This window comes from Carya illinoinensis, chromosome 7 (genome assembly GCF_018687715.1).
Source record: "Carya illinoinensis cultivar Pawnee chromosome 7, C.illinoinensisPawnee_v1, whole genome shotgun sequence".
Classification (NCBI taxonomy): domain Eukaryota; kingdom Viridiplantae; phylum Streptophyta; class Magnoliopsida; order Fagales; family Juglandaceae; genus Carya; species Carya illinoinensis.
In genome coordinates, this window is record NC_056758.1 from 10744980 (window position 1) to 10765958 (window position 20979).

At 40.9% G+C, this 20979-nt stretch overlaps 1 protein-coding gene across 1 annotated transcript; it reads left to right on the top strand.

Moving 5' to 3' along the window:
* The first annotated feature begins 1612 nt into the window (after nucleotides 1-1612).
* LOC122316547 (phospholipase D delta-like) lies at nucleotides 1613-20748 on the top strand. Its single transcript, XM_043133157.1, has 10 exons — nucleotides 1613-2749; nucleotides 3118-3234; nucleotides 3913-4107; nucleotides 16457-16762; nucleotides 16921-16995; nucleotides 17200-17347; nucleotides 17852-18000; nucleotides 18416-18568; nucleotides 19809-20009; nucleotides 20337-20748. The coding sequence occupies exons 1-10, from the start codon at nucleotides 1802-1804 to the stop codon at nucleotides 20631-20633; spliced, it is 2589 nt and encodes an 862-aa protein (XP_042989091.1). The 5' UTR covers nucleotides 1613-1801; the 3' UTR covers nucleotides 20634-20748.
* The last annotated feature ends 231 nt before the right edge of the window (nucleotides 20749-20979 follow it).

Genomic DNA, 20979 nt, shown 5'->3' on the forward strand with positions numbered 1-20979 from the left:
AAGTGCAGAGTTCAAGTGACAAAGCTGTACGAGGCTGTCGGCAGAGAAAGAATGAAACCTAAGTCTGAAGAGATACATACTGTGATGGGCTTGAAGCTCCGTAACGGAGTGGGGCTTGGACAAGTCTCCTTATGGGCTTTTGGTAGCTGAATGAATAAAAGAAACTCTGGTTAATTCGGCCCATAGATAAGGGCAGTTTAGTAATTTCTTTATTTTCCCTGTTTAGCATAAATTCTCCCTGTACGTCGTGAGGGAAGCATCTAGAAATTCTATTGTATTGTTCATCTGAACTTGGAGGTGCTCCCCTTGAAGAGAGCTTATTTCATAAATCAATACAATTTCAGTTTCTAATCCATTAATTTCATTACAAATTACTAGTTGACTGTAACAAACTTCGAGCTGAAAATGATTGGATCCAAGCTACAAAACACACGACACAAGCAACAAAGATTCTGTCGATGAGGTGAGTCCATGCAAGCTCAAAACCAATTCACTAACAAGGTAAGCTCAACACCAATTCATTAACAACTACCTAGCAGAGATGAAGAATTTTTTTTTTTTTTCAAGAATACCTATAATTTTTACCTTGGGAGTCCGGTGTGGGATGACTTGTCAGGGAGTGACTTGTGAGGGAGCTTAGTTGTGGAGTGACTCGTGGAGGCATTGAATGGTGGTGAGGATGAACTACTGTGGAATGGAATCGAATCGAGGGGGTGAATCCCAATCAGGGGGCGTCGAGTTTATGGAGTCAAATCGGGGGACATCGCGGGGAGTTTCTATGTAGATGAAAAACTCGTCGGAGATGGGGTCGAGAATGGTGGTCGATGCCATGAGGGAGCGGGGCAGGTGGATGTGAGAGGCTAGGGTTCGGTTCCTTGCACGGAGGAGAAGTTGATCACGCGAGAATTGATTTCTTTTTTGTCTTCACAATGCCACATCAAGCGCTACACGTCATCAACCATGTCAAGCGGTCAGTTGGAGCGGGCATATGGAAGCGGCAGACTAGCATTTCTCATGACGGAATAATCTCTATACGAAGAATGAAATAGAAAAAATCTTATGGATCGAGTGGTTCGGTGGGGTTTATTGGGTTCAAGTGGGGAGTGGGTTCGTAGTGCACCAACGAGTGGCGATGGAATGGGTTCGATGGAGGGGGGAGAGGGAGATGAGATGGGTTCGACAGAGCTCCAACGAGGTTTTCAACCGAGAAGGAATGGGATGGGTTTTTGACGGAGACAGGTTTTCGACGTAGACTATAGGTTCGAATAGAGACGAGAGAAGGTGGAGATTTTCGGAGAAGAAGAAAGCAAGGAAGTGAGGGGTCTGAGAATGGGAAAGGGGAGGCTGGACTCGAACCAACGGTAATTCTCATAAGACTATTACGTGTCGAAATTTCACTGGATGGTGCAAGTGAGGGACACCCCGACGTTTGAAGCTTTTCCCCGCCATTAATCTCCCCTCTCCCCCACACATGCAATATCCAATCCGAAGAATCTTCTTCAGCTTTAAAACCCTCCATTTTTACTAATTTTTTTAAATTAAGGATTGAATTTTGTAACTGATCCCCGCATCCCCACGAGACCGGAACTCTCTGCAGCAAGCAAGAGACCAGATCCTTTTTCCTTTGTCCGTGTTCTTTATATTCCTTCCTTGTAATTCTTTCCCCTTAGCTTTAATTTCCCTCTTCCCTGCCTGGCTTGGCTTAGCTTAGCTTTCCCTCTGTTTCTCATGCTTTAACAGTTGGATAAAGTACGGCAGTTGGTACCGTGATCGCCGTCGTTGTTGTTACGTCTGCATCTCCATGGCGGAGCGCCGTTCAGACCAGGAGTTGATGACGTGGCTCCACGGTGACCTCGACCTGACAATCATCGAGGCCCGGCGCTTGCCTAACATGGACGTCGTGGTACAGCATCTCCGCCGCTTCTTAACCATCTGTGACACTATTAAAATCCCTGAAAAGACCGCCAAAAATCCCGATGGCAGTGGTGGTGACGGCGACAAGATCCACCACCACCGCAAGATCATTACCAGCGACCCTTACGTCAAGGTGATGGTTCCACAAGTCACCTTGGCCCGCACGCGGGTCATCAAGAACGCCCAGGACCCCCAGTGGAACGAGCGTTTCCACATTCCACTGGCGCACCAAGTAGTCAACCTAGAGTTCCAGGTCAAGGATGACGATATGTTCGGTGCAGAGATCATCGGCACCGTCAAGATCCCCGCTCTGAAGATCCAGTCCGGCGAGCTCATCTCCGGCTGGTTCCCAATAAGGGGTGCCTCCGGGGAGCCGCCTAAGCCGGCAACTGCTCTCAAACTCGAGTTGAAGTTCACCCCGTCCGAGAAAAACCCGTTGTACCAACATGGCATCGCGGGCGATCCCGAACACAAGGGCGTGAGGCACACATACTTCCCGCTGAGGAAAGGATGCCACGTGACATTGTACCAGGACGCGCACATGCCGGAAAACTTGTTGCCGGAGATAGAATTGGAGAAAGGGAAGCCTTTCAAGCAAGAGACATGCTGGGAGGATATTTGCCATGCTATCGTGGAGGCTCACCATTTGATTTACATCGTTGGCTGGTCCATTTACCACAAGGTGAAGCTGATTCGGGAGCCGACCCGCCCGTTGCCGCGTGGTGGGGATTTAACACTCGGTGAACTGCTCAAGTACAAGTCCGAAGAGGGCGTGCGGGTTTTGTTGTTGGTTTGGGATGATAAGACCTCCCACGACAAGCTCTTCATCCGAACGGTGCGTAAGATGTGCATTTCGTAATTTGACTCTGATACGATCACATCGTCTCCAATTTTTGGATAATTTTTCAGGCAGTGTTCTGAAAGCCTTAGTTCTTATTGTTAATGGTTCAGATAGATATTGTTCTTTTCTCATCTCTGGATGAGCAGAAAAGTGAAGTGTTCCATGAATTGTCCAATTCATGGTAATGGGTTAATGGGTTTCTGTATTTGATGATACTAGTACAATTTGCGTATTTGTATTGAGCGGTTGAAACATCAATCCTAAAGATGATCACGAGGGCCATTGATGTTACCGTCAATCTTTTTGCATTGAGAAATTTCGAAGATGCTTGAGTTGTAATGTGAAATTGGCATTGATTGCAGCCAGGAGTGATGGCGACGCATGATGAAGAGACCAAGAAGTTCTTCAAGAATTCATCGGTCTCGTGTGTGCTGTCGCCTCGCTACGCCAGCAGTAAGATGGGCATTATCAAGCAGCAGGCAAGCTTTATTTCATTATCTAGTAAAACTTTCCCGTTATTTTTTCTTACTTATCAAAAAACAATAAAAAAAAAAAAAAACTTTCCCATTATTTTTCGGAGATTGTCTATATTTTTTTTCCTCTCTTTCATTGTGACTTTCTCTTTTTTAAATTATTTAATTTGTTGTGGTATTTGTCCATTTTCAACATTTAATATTACTAGTCTCGTTGTCTGGCTTAGTCATAATTTTATTTGTATTGGTTCTTGAATCCTTGTTTATGTAATAACTTCGCATAGAATGCATTCTTTCGGAAGTACGGTTAATCTATATATACTACACATCCACCCTTCTCCTATTCCATTATGCTTATGTGCCACTACTCATATTCCAATATTGTTCTTATGTGGCACTGCCCATCAGCCATCGCATCATAACTTTCTTTTCTTAGAAAAAGAGAAAAACTCAATGGTTGATGGGCAATATGATGTCATCATGTCAGCATTGCGAGATTAGATTAAGCTGAAAGAATGGTACATGGCATTTTCCTTTCTTTAGGTGAACATTTTGGTATCTCATTTTTACTAATAAAAATTCTTTAATACTCTATATTTTGGTATCTTTCATCTTTATAATGCCATTTGCCTTCTTTTAATCAGAATAACTTGTTGAAGTTGCCTATGTGATGGTTCTATACAGGTTGTCGGAACCCTTTTTACTCATCATCAGAAATGTGTCCTTGTTGACACACCAGCGCAGGGTACTAATCGTAAGATAATTGCATTTTTGGGAGGGATTGATCTTTGTAATGGTCGCTATGATACACCTGAGCACCGACTATTTCGTGATCTTGACACTATATTTCGTGATGACTTCCACAATCCTACATTTGCTGTAAGTTTCTAGCAAAATAGTCTGTTTATAGAACATTTTAACTACTATATTTGCAGCACGAAATCATTTGAATGTAATCAAGGTATTGTAGCATCTATTAGTCTTTGGACCTTGTTTTCTATTAGCAAGTCAGATTCATTAAAAGTGCAAAGTGGCACAACACGGGGTTGTATAGAAAAGAGAACACAAGACTAGGGGAGGAATGAAAACAAAATACATAAAATCTAGATAACTAGAAAACATATTAGATGACCACCAGATATAAAAGAGTTTATAGCAATATGGATCTGACTTATCTAAGCTCATTCGCGCTCATTTGCTTTCTTCTTACAATCCTCAAAATGCATGTCAATGCAATATGGATGTTGCATTGACATGCATTTTGTCTTCTTTAGCAACCCAACTACTTCTGTTTGGGGCATCATCCACTCAACTCCAAAAGGATGGAAGACTATGGCCCCATATTCTTCTAGCTACATTACAGTGCAGCAGAAGGTGATCAATTGTCTCCCTATTCTTCTTGAACATGTAGCTCCAGTTCATCACTAGGCTTCTTCTCAAATTGTCAGTAGTTAGAATCTTCCTTAAGGTAGTTGTCCACACCAAGAACACCACCAGCGAATGAGCTTTCTTCCACCAAATGCCCAAGGTAAATAAGTACCCGCTGACCACAATTTGAAAGATTTTTTTTAAGAGTAAGAATAAATCATTTTAAAAAGAATTTTTGACCTTGAACTTCCTCTTTTTAGATGAAACCCACAAGATCTTTACTCATCACCTCCTCCCATCCTTATAGGGTACATGTGGTTAAAGAATGAAGAAAACGACTCCCCTTCCCAATCTCGTGCTGATTGAATGAAAGTGAAGTTTAATTGTCTAATGTTGTTGGATAACAACCTAGAATCTACCTTGGAGACTTTCCTCGACAAGTTTTGGACAACTCAAGAAAAACTACCTTCGAGGGCTGATCATAACACCAAACATCATGGTAGAATTTGATTATAGCCCTATCACCACCTAGGATATGATAAAGTTAGAGAAAATATCTCACCCTCTTCTTATGTTTTTCCACACTCCAACTCCATAAGATCTGCCTTTATCATCAGATAAAACAATACTCACAGAATGGGAAAAACTCTCGTACCTTTGCTGTCGAGAGAAGTTGTATATATATAGCAGCTTATAGATGTTAAAAGAATTACTAAACTTGTGTCCTAGAGTAATTACAGCAATTGATATAATTATAGGTGAGACTAGCGTATTACAATCTTTACATACAAGGAAAGACATGAATGAAAACAATTCCTCAGATCATGGAATGGAGGCTAGCTGGCTGTCATCTGTTGACTTAAGTTTGCTTTCATCAGTTTTGGAAAGGGTTTCCTTAATATGGCCCTACAAGCTCATCGGGGAAGACTGTATGTTGAGCTTGGACCTAAGATGAGAAAACCGTGTAGAGACTAAGGCTTTTGTTAGGCTATCAACTAATTGGTCCTTGCTTGATATAAAGCGAACTTCCAGAGATTTCTACTGTACTCTTTCACGAATGAAGTGGTAGTCGATTTCCATGTGTTTTGTACATGCATGGAACACTGGATTTGCCGTCAAATAGGTCGCCCCTATGTTATGACACCACTGGACGGGGCACTGAGAAAGAAAATGCCGAGCTCACGTAGTAGAGATTGGAGCCAGATAGAATCAGTCGTGGCATGATCAACTGCTCTGTACTCAGCTTTGGTGCTTGAGCAAGCCACCGTCGGCTGCTGTTTAGAACTTCATGAGATTAAATTGTCACAAAAAAATATGCAAAAACTTGAAGTTGATTTCCGGTCGTCAGGGTAGCCAGCCCAATTGGCATCAGAATAAATTGAGAGCTGTGTAGACATGCTAGGCCGTATGAGTAATCCAAAATTAATGGAAAACTTGAGGTAACGTAGGATCCGTTTCACTGCTGTCCAATGTTCATCAGTGGGTTTGTGCATGAATTAGTAGACCTTATTTACAACAAAGGAGATATCAGGCCGTGTCAAAGATAGGTACTGCAAGGCGCTGACTATGCTTCGGTAGGTAGAAGGATTAGGATATGGAGCACCTGAAAACAGAGATAGCTTTTGGGAATAAGACATGGGTGAAGAGATAGGCTTGGCATCATGCATATTTGTGCGACTGAGTAAATTATATATGTATTGACTTTGAGACAAGAATAGCCCCTCTTTCATGTGATGAGCAGCAACAACCAAGAAGAAACTTAGAACACCTAGGTCCTTGACAGCAAATTCACTGGCTAGAGCAGAGATCAATTTAGATATAGCTTGTGAGTTGGAGCAAGTGATGATTATATCATCAACGTATACCAACATAGAGTGTAACCGAAGCTTGTCTAAAGATGAAGAGTGATGTACTGGAGCTTGAGTTGACAAAGCCAAGTGATAGAAGGTGCTCATGCAAGTGGTGTTACCAAGCCCGTGGGGCTTGTTTCAAGCTGTAGAGGGCTCTATGCAGTCGACATTCATGATTGGGAAAATTGGGATGAACATATCCAAGAGGTTGATGCATATATACATCCTTCGATAGATTTGTTGCGAATGGAGACAAGAGTGGTGGGTCATGCATTGCATGTGCTTGTTTAATACACCGAAAGGCACCGAATGCACCGAATTCAAAAGGTGCGGCTGCACCTTCTCTCAATTGCACCTTCTCATCGACGACTCCCCATTAGTATTATAAATATAAGTGTTGTGATGAGGTGAGGGGGTGTGTGTGCAGACAAGTGTAGACAGAAAACAGAGAGTGTGTGCTGCGTGTAGCGCTGTGCAGAGAAGATAGAAAGAGAGTGGGTGAGCAGAAAGAGTTTACAAGAGAGGTTTTTTGTAAAAATTATTTCATAGTGAAATTACAGCAGCTGTGGATGTAGGCAATAGCCGAACCACGTTAAATTTCATCTCTCCTTTATTTAGAATCATCTTTGTGTCTGAAAAGCTCCCAACAACTGGTATCAGAGCTCTGGTTCGAGCTATCCGAAAATTCAAGTTGCTCAAAATCAATTTTTGACAACTCCAGGGTGTTCCTCACGTCGAGATGAATCCGTTGCCACAAACGGAATCGAAAACGGAGGTCGGACGAGCCCACACGCCCACCTAGAAGATTGGTGCGTGCATCTGCTACAACCCACGCGCCCCCATGCGCATCGGAGGTTGAAGACGAGTGATCCACACGCGGCCACACACCCCCATGCGCTCCAGAGGAGGAAGATGTGTGTCAGCGCGTGTTATACACACGCCTCACGCGCACACAGATTATAGCGCATGTGATACACGCGCCCACGTGCTGCCCAGATGCCCTACTCGGCGCGTGCATCCCACGAGCCAGACAGATCAGAACCGTCCATTTTTCAGATCTTTTTTGGGCTAGATCTAAGCCATTCGGAGTCCGATTTTAACGATCAAATAGTGCTTTCCAACTATTTGGATCATTCCGGACTTATCCGTACGGTGGAAATTTTGAGATTCTCCATTAGTACATTCGATCTGAACCATCCACGTGTTGCAGATCATTTTGGGCTAGATCACGCCAGTTGGAGTTCCATCGCGATGATCAAATAGTGCTGACAAACTATTTGGATCATTCCGGACTCGTTTCCAGCTAATTCGAGTGTTTCGGACGTAACGGTGATATTTGTTTGTTTAAATTTGAACTCATTTGTAAAGTTATGGCTAGAGAAGAAGCTAAAGGTGTTGGTATCGAGAAATTTGACGGTACAGACTTTGCCTACTGGAGAATGCAGATAGAGGATTATCTCTATGGGAAGAAACTACATCTTCCACTGCTAGGAAGAAAGCTAGATGACATGAGCAATGAAAATTGGAGTTTCCTTGATAGACAAGTGTTAGGAGTCATTCGACTAACACTGTCAAGATCATTTGTACACAACGTGGGAAAGGAAAAGACCATAGCGGATTTGATAAAAGCTCTATCAAACATGTACGAGCAGCCATCAGCCAATAACAAAGTGCATTTGATGTACAAGCTATTCTACTTGAGAATGGCAGAAGGAACTCCAGTTATTCAGCATCTGAATGAGTTCAACACCATCATCAATCAATTAGTTTTAGTGGGGATTGAATTTGATGATAAAGTACGTGCACTGATTGCTCTGGCTCAATTGCCAAAAAGTTAGGAGGCCATGAGAACAACTGTTAGCAATTCTTATGGCAAAACAAAGATGAAGTATCAAGATATCCGGGACTATATTCTTAGCGAGGAAGTTCGCAGAAGAGATATAGGAGAAGCATCAACTTCCAGTTCTGCCTTAAACCTCAAGACGAGAGGTAGAGGAGCTAGTAGAAGTTCAAATCGGGGCAGGTCAAAGTCCCGAAGAGGCAGAAGTAAATCTAGGTCCAGAAAACAAGTACAATACTGGAATTATGGCAAGATTGGCCACTTCAAAAATAATTGCAAGGAAGCAAAGAAGAAGAATGAGCATGACTCTGCTAATGCCACAATAGAAGATCTCCAAGATGCCTTACTCCTTTCAGTCGACAACCAAATTGAATTTTGGGTGTTAGATTCAGGAGCCTCATTCCACCGTATAGCACACCGAGAAATCATGCAGAATTATGTCACTAGTGATTTCGAGAAGGTGTACTTAGCAGATGGTGAAGCGTTGGAAATCGAAGGCATGGGAGATGTACCAATCAATCTGCCCAATGGAAGTGCATGGTTGCTACAGAAGGTGCGACATGTTCCCAAGCTCATGAGGAACCTAATTTCTGTAGGACAACTTGATGCTGATGGGCATTCGGTACTATTTACCGGTGGCACGTGGAAGATAACAAGAGGAGCTATGGTAGTAGCTCAAGGCACAAAAATAGGTACTCTATACATGACTTCAAGTATTAGAGATACTGTTGCAATTGTTGAGGCAAATGCTAACCTATGACATCAAAGGCTTGGTCATATGAGTGAGAAAAGAATGAAAATACTATTATCCAAGGGGAAGTTACCAAAGTTGGAATCAACTGATTTTGACATGTGTGAAGGTTGCATTTTTGGGAAACAGAAAAAGGTTAGTTTCCTGAAAAATAGTAGAACTCCAAAATCTACAAAGTTGGAGTTGGTGCACACAGATTTGTGGGGGCCATCTCCAGTTGCTTCTCTTGGAGGATCGCGGTACTATGTTTCCTTTATTGATGACTCAAGCAGGAAAGTATGGGTTTATTTTTTGAAAAATAAATCTGACACATTTGATACTTTCAAGAAGTGGAGAGCCATGGTTGAAAATGAAACAGGCTTGAAGTTAAAATGTCTGAGGTCAGACAATGGAAGAGAGTACATCGACGGAGGGTTCAAAGAATTCTGTGCTGCAAATGAGATTAGATTTCAGAATACTATTCTCGGGACACCGCAGCAGAATGGCGTAGCTAAACGCATGAACAGAACTCTCAACGAACGTGCCAGAAGCATGAGGCTGAATTCAGGATTGCCTGAATGTTTTTGGGCTGATGCAGTTAACACTGCAGCCTATTTGATTAACCGGGGACCTTCAGTTTCCTTAAAATTCAATCTACTAGAGGAAGTCTGGAGCGGAAAGAAGGTAAATCTTTCCCATTTGAAAGTTTTTGGCTGTTTATCATATGTTCACATAGATTCTACTGATCGCAACAAGTTAGAAGCCAAATCTAGAAAATGTTTTTTCATCGGTTATGGTGATGAAGAATTTGGCTATCGATTTTGAGATGATAAAAATCGCAAAATCATCAGAAGTAGAAATGTGATATTTAATGAGCAGATTCTGTACAAAACTAAGTCACAAGTTGAACCTGAGGAGCAGCCAAAGAAACCTGAGGTTGTTGACTTTGATGTTACTCGAGTCAACACTGATCAGAACGAGGATAAAGAAAATGATGATACACAGATCGAACAACGTACACCACTCACTGTTATTCAAAGATCTTCAAGGACAATTAGGCCACCACAGCAGTTCTCACCATCTCTACACTACATCTTGCTAACAGATAGTGGTGAACCGGAAAGTTATGATGAAACTCTACGAATTGAAGATTCGATCAAGTGGGAGAAAGTCATGCAAGATGAGATGGAGTCACTGATGTCAAATTAGACATGGGAGCTAACTAAGCTTCTAAAAGGCAAGAAGGCTTTGCACAATAAATGGGTGTCTAGAATTAAGGAAGAACACAATGGTAGCAAGCGCTACAAAGCCATAATGGTCATGAAGGGGTTTCAACAAAAGGAAGGTGTCGACTACACAGACATTTTCTCCCCAGTTGTAAAATTGACCACGATCAGGCTAGTGTTGGCAATTGTGGCTGCAGAGAATCTATATCTTGAGCAGTTAGATGTGAAGACTGTATTCCTCCATGGTGATTTAGAGGAAGACATCTATATGCACCAGCCACAAGGATTCTCAGTGAAGGGAAAAGAGAATTTAGTTTGCAAACTGAAGAAGAGCTTGTATGACCTAAAACAAGCTCCATGACAATGGTACCGAAAGTTTGGCAACTTCATGTGCAGTAATGGATTTACAAGACTGCAGGCTGACCATTGTTGCTATATGAAGAACTTTGACAACTCTTATATTATCCTACTGTTGTATGTGGATGATATGCTCGTTGCAGGGTCAAGCATCGAGGAGATCAATAAACTGAAGAAGCATTTGTCAAAGCGGTTTGAGATGAAGGATTTGGGTGCTGCAAAACAAATCCTTGGTATGAGAATTATTAGAGACATGTTTAATGATACTCTCAAGCTCTCGCAGGAGGAGTATGTAAAGAAAGTGCTCAGAAGGTTTAACATTGACAAGGCGAAACTAGTGAGCACACCCTTAGCTAGTCACTTTCGACTAACTAAGGATCAGTCGCCAAAGACAGAGGAAGAGCAAGAATGCATGAACAGAATACCCTATGCATCTGCTATTAGTAGTCTTATGTACGCCATGGTCTGTACAAGTCCAGATATTGCACAAGCAGTGGGAGCTGTGAGTAGGTACATGAGTAATCCAGGAAAGCAGCATTGGGAAGCAGTCAAGTGGATTTTAAGATATCTACAAGGCTCTTCAGATACATCACTATACTTTACAAAAGCAGGTTTAAAACTACAGGGATATGTAGATGCTGATTTAGCAGGTGACGTTGACAGCAGAAAAAGTACTACTGGATTTGTGTATACGCTGGGTGGTACAGCTATATCGTGGGCTTCTAAGTTACAGAAGCTTGTTGCTCTCTCAACTATAGAAGCAGAATACGTTGCTATAACTGAAGCAGGGAAGGAAATGGTTTGGTTGCAGTCATTCTTGGAGGAATTGGGAAAGAAGAATGAAAAATGTATTCTGCACAGTGATAGTCAGAGTGCTATTTTTCTTGCAAATAATCCAGCCTTTCATTCCAGAACAAAACACATACAATTGCGATACCATTTTATCCGATCGCTTCTCGATAGTGGACAGTTGATACTTGAGAAGATTCAAGGAATAGAGAACCTAGCAGACGTGTTCACAAAAGTAGTTACTGCTGACAAACTGAAGCTGTGTGTAGCTTCAGTTGGCCTCCGTACTTAAAAGCATGACTTGAAGTTGCTGTGATGGTTGCTATGAAGATATGTAGACTCATTTGTCTCTAAGTGGGAGATTGTTGCGAATGGAGACAAGAGTGGTGGGTCATGCATTGCATGTGCTTGTTTAATGCACCGAAAGGCACGAATGCTCCGAATTCAAAAGGTGCGGCTGCACCTTCTCTCAATTGCACCTTCTCATCGACGACTCCCTATCAGTATTATAAATATAAGTGTTGTGATGAGGTGAGGGGGTGTGTGTGCAGACAAGTGTAGAGAGAAAACAGAGAGTGTGTGCTGCATGTAGCGCTGTGCAGAGAAGATAGAAAGAGAGTGGGTGAGCAGAGAGAGTTTACAAGAGAGGTTTTTTGTAAAAATTATTTCATAGTGAAATTACAGCAGCTGTGGACGTAGGCAATTGCCAAACCACGTTAAGTTTCGTCTCTCCTTTATTTAGAATCATCTCTGTGTCTGAAAAGCTCCCAACAAGATTCCCATGAAGAAATGCATTTTGTATGTCAATTTGATAGATTGGCCAAAGGTTGGGAACTGCAATGCTGAGAACAAGTCGGACATTATGGGCTTGACCACTGGACTAAAAGTGTCGTCGAAGTCAATATCGGCTTGGTGATAGCCCTTGGCAACCAGCTGTACTTTATGGTGTTCGGGGGTGCCATCGGCTTTGTGTTTGGATTTGAAAATCCATTTGGAGCCGACAAATGGCTGTAATGGCGCCAGAGACCACGTGGTTGTGATGGCGCTAGAGACCACGTGCCATTCTTCATAAGAGCTGTAAATTCCTCAGCCATTATAGCTCGCCATTCACTAAATTTGTTGGCTTCTGTATACGTCATGGGGGAGTTAGGAACACCACCTGCAACAAAGAAAGACTGCAGAAGCAAGTAGCGAACAGTCCCATCAGTGAAGGTCTTCGGCTTCATGATGGGAATGGAGTACTGGGGGTTCTGCAGTAGTGGCAAGCTCCATTGACGGCTGGGTGGTGGTCGTGTTAAGGTGAACGACAGGGGAAGGTGTTGACAAACTAGAAATAGGGGAGGTACGTGAAGTGGGAGACGATATTGGATTGTTAGGAGTGGAATGAGATGACACCGTTGCATTAATAGGAGAGGTAGGAGGGGACATGTCGTTGGCATAAGGAGAGGACTCATGAGGAGAAGGTTGGGTGTTGTTGATATTTAGAGGAAATGGGAGAGTCTAGTTGGGTTGTATACTGGCTGGGTTGTTGGATACGTGGGTGAGGTGTTGGCAAATGGAAAGATGGTTTCATCGAAGATAACGTGCTGAGAGATGAAGATTTTACCATTGGAAATATCTAAGCACTTGTATGCACGATGCATGTTACTGAGACCAAGGAAAACACATCGCTTAGAGCAAAAATCAAGTTTAGATTGATTGAAGGGACGCAAGTAAGGAAAACAAGCACACCCTAAAATTTTAAGGAGTGAAAAATCGAGGTGCATGGTGATAGAGTTTTTCAAATGGTGAAAAACTGAGTGAGGTCGTCGAGAGACGATTGATGAGGTACGTTGCCATTAAAAAAGCATGATCCCAATAGAAATGGGGAACAATACCGTGAAAGAGGAGAGAAAGTCCCGTTTCGATGGTGTTTCCTCTCCACAGACCCATTTTGTTGTGATGTGTGAGGACAAGTTACACGATATTAAATGCCAATTTTATCAAATTATTTGTGGAGGGAGCGATATTCTCCTCTCCAATCCATTTGTACATCTTTTATTTTGCATTCAAATTGACATTCAACAAACTTTTGGAAGGAGTGAAAAATTTGCATCACATCCGACTTATTGGGTATGGGAAAAAGCCATGTGAATTTACTAAGATGATCAACAAAGGAGACATAATACTTATTTCCATTGGGTGACATAATAGGTGATGGACCCCAAACATCAAAGAAAATTAAATCAAGAGGAGAATGAGAGATAGACTTTGAATAAAAAAATGGAAGGCGATGACTCTTTCCTTGTTGAGAAGCGGAACACACACCTGCTATTTTATCTGGGGAGACTGGTAGAGAAAACTTGGAGATGAGTTGCCGAACGACTTGATAAGATGGATGGCCTAGTCGACAATGCCAGATGTCAAGAGGAGCACGTTGGGAGAGGAAGGATTGAGGAGATGATGTTGGTGTAGGTGGTTGAAGGAAAGAGTAGAGTTCGTCTTTAGTTTTGCCGCGCATTAGAATTCTCCTCGTGGCTCTGTCCTTCACCAAAAAGAAAGATGGGTGAAATTCAATAAATACATTATTTTCACTTGTAAATTGACTTACAGAGATCGATTTTTTTTTTTTTTAAATCTGCGGAACATGTAGTAATTGAGATAAAGTGAAAGAGTGAGTTGGAGTTGATATAGTGGCAAAGCCAATATTCTTGATAGGCAAACCTGCCGCATCGCTGACGTGGATTTGATCACCTCTATTGTATGGTTCCAAGTTTAAGTTGAGGTTCTGCAATTCATTGGTGAGATGATTGGTTGAGCCAGTATCAGGATACCAGTTTGTGTCCGGAGTTGATGAGGGTGAGGTCATATATGCTGTCATGGTTGGAGGGGCACCTTGGTACGCATGATCGAATCGATGGTAACATTGTATGGCAGTGTGTCCAGTTTTGCCACACACTTGGCAAGAGGGTCTCGGATTGGAGGAGTAACTCGAATGGGAGCTTCCTCTCCCACGTTCACCACGACCTTGGCCTCTGGAGTTGGGATTGTTGGAAGAATGTTGAGGCTATGATGAACGGTGGTTTTGTTGGGATTTTCCACCACGATTTCGTGAATCATTCCGGGTGGCCACATTTACCCAACCGACTGTGGCGTCAAGAGCAGATTGTTGTTGCTCTAGGCGCAACTCAAAGCTGAGAAGGTGGTTGAACATTTCTTCATAAGTCATCTCGTCAACTTGAGTTGAAATGGAAGTCACAATGGCATCATAGGATGTGTCGAGGCCTCCAAGAAGGTATGCAGTGAACTCATGACTTTGTAGGGGCTGTCCAATGGCAGCAAGAGTGTCTGAGTATGATTTCATTTTCTGGAAATAATAAGAGATGGACATATTTCCTTTCTTGGTGAGAGCCAATAATTGGCGAGTCTGAATTGCTCTAGCCAAAGAGATGGAATAGAACATTTTCTCAAGGGAAACCCATACTTCTCTGGAAGTTGAGAGACCAACCATCTGAGCCAAGATGCCCTCGGATAGAGAGGAGACCAAGGCGCTAAGAACAACCTGGTCTTGTTCATACCAGGAGTGGAATTTGGCGTTGGGAATTTCTGGGGGGGCAGAGTTGGAGGTAGCTATAGCGGGGTTGGGTATGGTTGGTTTTGGGGCAGTTACGGTTCCATCGACATATACAAACAAACGTTGGCCACGCAAGTAGGGGACCATTTGTGTTTTCCAAGGAGATAGTTGTCTTTGGTGAGCTTGACTGTGATGAGACTATGGATGCTTGCAGGGTTAGTAGGAGAAGGCATGGGATCGAGTTTGGAGGGAAAAAAAACAGAGGTCACAGTGTGGCTCTTGATACCATAAAACAATACTCACAGAATGGGAAAGACTCTCGTAACTTTGTTGTCGAGAGAAGTTGTATATATATAGCAGCTTACAGATGTTGAAAGAATTACTAAACTTGTGTCCTAGAGTAATTACAGGAATTGACATAATTATAGGAGAGACTAGCGTATTACAATCTTTACATACAAGGAAAGACATGAATGAAAAAAATTCCTCAGATCATGGAATGGAGGCTAGCTGGCTGTCATCTGTTGACTTGAGTTTGCCGTCATCAGTTTTGGAAAGGGTTTCCTTAATATCAAAGCACCACTCTCCCTGCATATTGTCATACTTGACTTCGACCACTGCATGGTGTAAGGCCTCCGCCTTCTGTGGCAAAGCACCATAGCCATATTCTCTCATCCCCCTCCCTCCACATGGGCGCACTTCCTCTTATTTTTGGCTAGGGCATTCTACCATATTGCTTCATTTGAGTCCGTCTTAATTCAGGGTAGAAATCATGTTGCTATGGGATTCCCTCATGGTCCTATGACCATAGGCCTGGGGAATTTCTAGAATATCATATGATGGACTTAGCATCTTCTTTCGAATTTGAGGCTTCTGGCTAGGTATTTTTCTGTAGGATTATGAAGATATTAATTAGCTTCCTTGTGTCGTCCATTATCATTTATACACAGATGCTACAAAAGTAAAATTTCTATTCATGGGATTTTGTCTTATCCTGAAAAAGAGAAGAATACTTGGCACTATTTATCAATTTTCTCTAATGCACTAAAAAGTTATATTCATATTGTTCTTCCAATTAAAAGCACTGTGGCATTTCAACAATATATATCGTAGCTGTGACTCTATACCATCTTGTGTACACGGGGTATGCCTATCTCTATTAATAAACTTATAAAAAAAAATATATCGTAGCTATGATTCTGTGGGTACAAGTTTTAGGTGAATAAATTTATGTAGATTAATTATTAACTCAGGTTCGTTCTAGCTCCAGTGCTGCTATTTCTCTATTATTTGTTGTCAACTATCTTTGTACCACATACCAGTATGCAACTGAGAATTTTGTTTCTTATCATTCTTTAAAATTTATCAAGTGTGAAATTGAATTTTCCTTGATTTAATGATTTGATCAGTCTACTCGTGTATTTATATGGGTCACTTGCTCAACTAGCACTAATGCTGTAACAATTGTTTCTTTTTTATATCCTTGTGCTTTCCCCCCATGTTTTCTACAAATAGCCTGGAACTAAGGCTCCTAGGCAACCACGGCATGACCTGCACAGCAGAGTTGAAGGGCCTGCTGCATACGATGTTCTTATAAACTTTGAGCAGCGTTGGAGGAAAGCAACAAGATGGAAAGAGTTTGGACTACTAAAAAAGGTTGCCACCCAATGGCAAGATGACTCCTTAATAAAAATTGAACGGATCTCTTGGATACAAAGTCCTGATGTATCTAATTTAAAGAATGGTACTGCATCTGTTCCGAAAGATGATCCTAACTTGTGGGTTTCCAGTGAATATGATCCTGAATGCTGGCATGTTCAGGTTTGATTTGCAAGTTTCTTTCGAGTAAAAGTTACCTCTTTTTTGGCCCCTCCCCCGCGCCCCGGGGGTGGGAATGGTGCTATGCCAAAAGGATGAAAAATTCCTTTCTCGATCCAATTATTCCATTCAATATCAGGGCATTTATTTTGACTTTGCAGGTTCTTCGGTCCATTGATTCCGGATCAGTGAAAGGATTTCCCAAAATCCATGATGTTGTCAAGGAACGGGATGGTGTATGATCTTCTTCTTGCTTTTTCCCCTTTCATTCCCTTTCTTATTTATATTTTTCTACATTGTTCACTTTATTCCAAAAATACAATTTGTATTGGTAAGATTTTCATCACCTCTTTGTTGGGACTTAGACCTATACTTCCATTATATTGGTTGTACGTTATTCTATACTTCCCTAATTTCAGATTAACCTTCTTCTACTGCAGAACCTTATTTGGTCCAAACATTTGGTTATAGATAAAAGCATTCAAACAGGATACATCCAGGCGATCAGATCTGCTAAACATTTCATATATATTGAAAATCAATATTTTCTTGGATCATCGTATGCATGGCCATCATATAAAAATGCAGGTCGGGATTATAAACTTTTGTTACTCCTTGGTGTTTTACTTAGTTGTCTATATAGTCTTGTTTCCAACCTTGGATCAAAATTCTCTTTTAGTGGAGTATAAGACTAATGTTCTTGAGATCTCAGAATCCAAGCAGTTTATGTTGAGAAGTAGTTTCTATATTTATGTTTTCTATCTTTTTTCCTAGTGGACTAGTTTACACATTATCTATGTGTATTAAATGCTGCCACATGCTAATTCATCCACAAAAATTGATTAAGATTGTCAAGGTTTGACACTAGTCATTGCTACATTTGCACTTAATTTTCACCAACGCCTGGAAAGACTTGCTAGTTCTCTCAATTCTGCCTTAAGATTATTTGTGGCTTTTGCATTCTGTGATTCTTATTTCTTGTATATATAAATATATATATTTGGATAAAAATCATGTCCTGAACACCAAATATCTTCCATATTTGTTGAATAGAATATTTTCTCAAGTTTTTGACTCTCATCGTGTGAGCAGGAGCTGATAATCTAATCCCAATGGAGTTGGCATTAAAGATTGCAAGTAAAGTTAGAGCAAATGAGAGATTCGCAGTGTATATTGTCATACCAATGTGGCCTGAGGGTGATCCAAAATCATTAACCATGCAAGAAATTCTCTTTTGGCAGGTAATTTTTTATCTAATTTCTAAACTGTACATACTGGGAATATTGCTACATATTTTGAGACAAACAAGATAGCTACGGATAGTTGGTACATTCTGACAATAAAAAAAAAAAAAAAACTAAATATATTTTTTCTTTTGCACTATTCACCTGTTTCTCTAGCCCTTAAGAGTAGTCTTCTCTTACATTGCCGCCAATCAGTAGGCTGTATTCTTGGTAACCTGGTTTTGTCTGATTGCAATTCCCCAAGTTTTGTCAGACTCATCTGGATAGGCTGCATGTTATCCTTTATTTTTCTTCTTGGTTTTAGTTTTTTATATGAAGATGTTACATGGAAAGTACAAAAAGCATTTAATATAGATAATAACAAGAGAAGCAATGAGATTTACATCCTAGCTTTTGCACACTGTTCTTGCAGAGCCAAACAATGCAAATGATGTACAATATAGTTGCAATGGAACTGAAAGCCATGGGGCGTGTGGAATCGCATCCTCGAGATTTTCTCAATTTCTATTGCCTTGGTAATCGGGAACACATTCCCGAGGAAAGGTCAAGTGATAATGGTGTTAAGGTAATAGTCCATAGGAATTCTATTTTTCTTTTGCTCTAAATTGTCATGATTATTGGAAGTAGTTGGTCTGTAATTTCTAATGCCAAGAAATTATTTCATTTCTGACGTATGCTGCCTTCAGATACAATTCACACTAATTATGCACTCAAATATAGTGTCCCTAAAATTTAAAGACTTGAGCTTTTTTGCTCAAATCAACCCACCAGTAAGATGAATTTTAATACTTCTATCTATGAGATAATCCAGTATCATTGAAGACTGTGCTGTTGTTATGTTAGTAAGGTGTAATTCCTTGTGATTGGCTCAAGTCTAAGGTTCAAACCCTTGGGTGCAAACAATTTCTAGGGGCATTCTCATCTGTGAAAAGATGATTTCCCTGATTTTTATGATGGGGTACGCAATACACAAATCTAGGGTTCAATTGGGTAAAAAGACATGTTGCATTTGCAGTCTCCAGGATTCCATGCCATAAAAAAAAGTTATAAGGATACTAGCAGTGCCTGTTTAAATTAACAGAATATGAAATTCTATTCTCAGCTGAATGATACCAGCATACATGTTCAATCTGTTGTCCGAAGGAATAGTCATCAAATAGCTTCCCTTGCTTGTTTTTTTATTTACATGTATCAATTATTGAATTCTTTTGTCTAAAAAGCACAGGAAATAATGGACCTCTTTGGGTTTTCTGGTTGTCCAGGCCTCCAGCCCTACAAATTCTTGAGCCAATCCTGCCTAGTTGCGTAGGGTGCTGCAATTATTTTGATTCTTTCTCAAAGAACCTTAGCCTTTTTAACGTGTCTCTGCAAGTTTTTGAATGGGGCTTGCTCTATTTTATTACTAGAAGACTAAATGATCTCAGAATTATTTGTTATTTGTGGTAGTATTTTGACAATGGAATGATCTTGTTGGTCTATAATTTTGACTTCTCTTAGCTAGAGGAATTGTGCCCTTTTCTTTATTAAATAGGACGACTTGCCATATACTGCAAACTGCATGTAATAAAAAATCCTATTCAGAATTGTTTGTCATGTGATTTTCCATTTTACTGTTCTTCCTCAAATGTTTTTTATTTAAATTTTGTTTATTTTTTCTCTCTATGATACAATGGGGGTTCACAAAATTTTAAAATTTTATTATGCTTCTTGATATGTTGTGTTATTAACTTGTCATTGAAATACTGTTTTGTTTTATATCTTGCAAGAAAATCATTTTTATTTGACCATAATTAAACTTTTCTCAGGTCTCGGAATCACAAAAGTCCAAGCGGTTTATGATTTATGTACATGCCAAGGGAATGATTGTTGATGATGAATACGTAATAGTGGGATCTGCCAATATTAACCAGAGATCCATGGCTGGTACAAAGGACACTGAGTTAGCTATGGCTGCATATCAACCCCATCATACTTGGGCTGGAAGGAAGAAGCAGCCACGTGGTCAGGTCTGAGTTTGTCTGGCTTGACATTTATTAATTTATTCCAACATTTTCATTTCAGCTTCTTTCTTGGGGCTTGGAGGAGGGTGTTACTGGAAACAATGAGACAGTTAAATTATGTGTTTCACATTAGATGTGTTTCTTCGTTTGGGTGGCTAGCAGCCAATTTGTTGGGGCTGGTGAGAGTGAGGAAGAGTGATGATGGTGATTAATCTTTTCTAAGATTTGACTTGTGTTTTCATATTAGGTTTGTTGCTTAGGTTCTCTAACTATTAACAAGAACTCCATTGTCCCTGTATTCAGAATATGGTTTAAGACTATGCACACATGCAGGTCTATGGATACAGATTGTCACTGTGGTCTGAGCATCTTGCCATGAAGGATGCATGCTTTGAGGAGCCAGAGAGTTTGCAATGTGTGAAGACAGTGAATGAAATTGCTGAAGATAACTGGAGCAGATTTTCAGCTGCAGAATTCAAACCATTGCAGGGCCACCTTCTCCAGTATCCTATGCTTGTAGATGCTAACGGGATGGTTGTCCCTCTACCCGGATATGAGAATTTCCCTGATGTAGGTGGACGAGTGCTTGGATCTCATTCCACTACCCTTCCTGACACCCTAACTACATAATCACCTCCCATCGTCTTGTTCATGCGTGATTGTTGAGGAAGAATTGTCGTGACATGTTCCCAGGATATTTATTATTTATGTTAAATTGAAAGTATCACGATTTGTGCTGTGTCTCCTTCATTGTCTGCCATGCTGTCCAGATGCTGAATTCCACACCATGAGAAGGTTGATGAATATTGTTGATGCACAAGTGCGTGTTCTCTATCTTCTCACTTGGAGAGGACACTATGATCACATTTTCTTAGTCAGTATGTTTGGTTCTCTGGCTGTTATAGAAAATAGGGATTTTATTTTTTATTTTTTTATTTTTTTTAAGGAAATTTGTTATTGAATATGTCAATTGCTA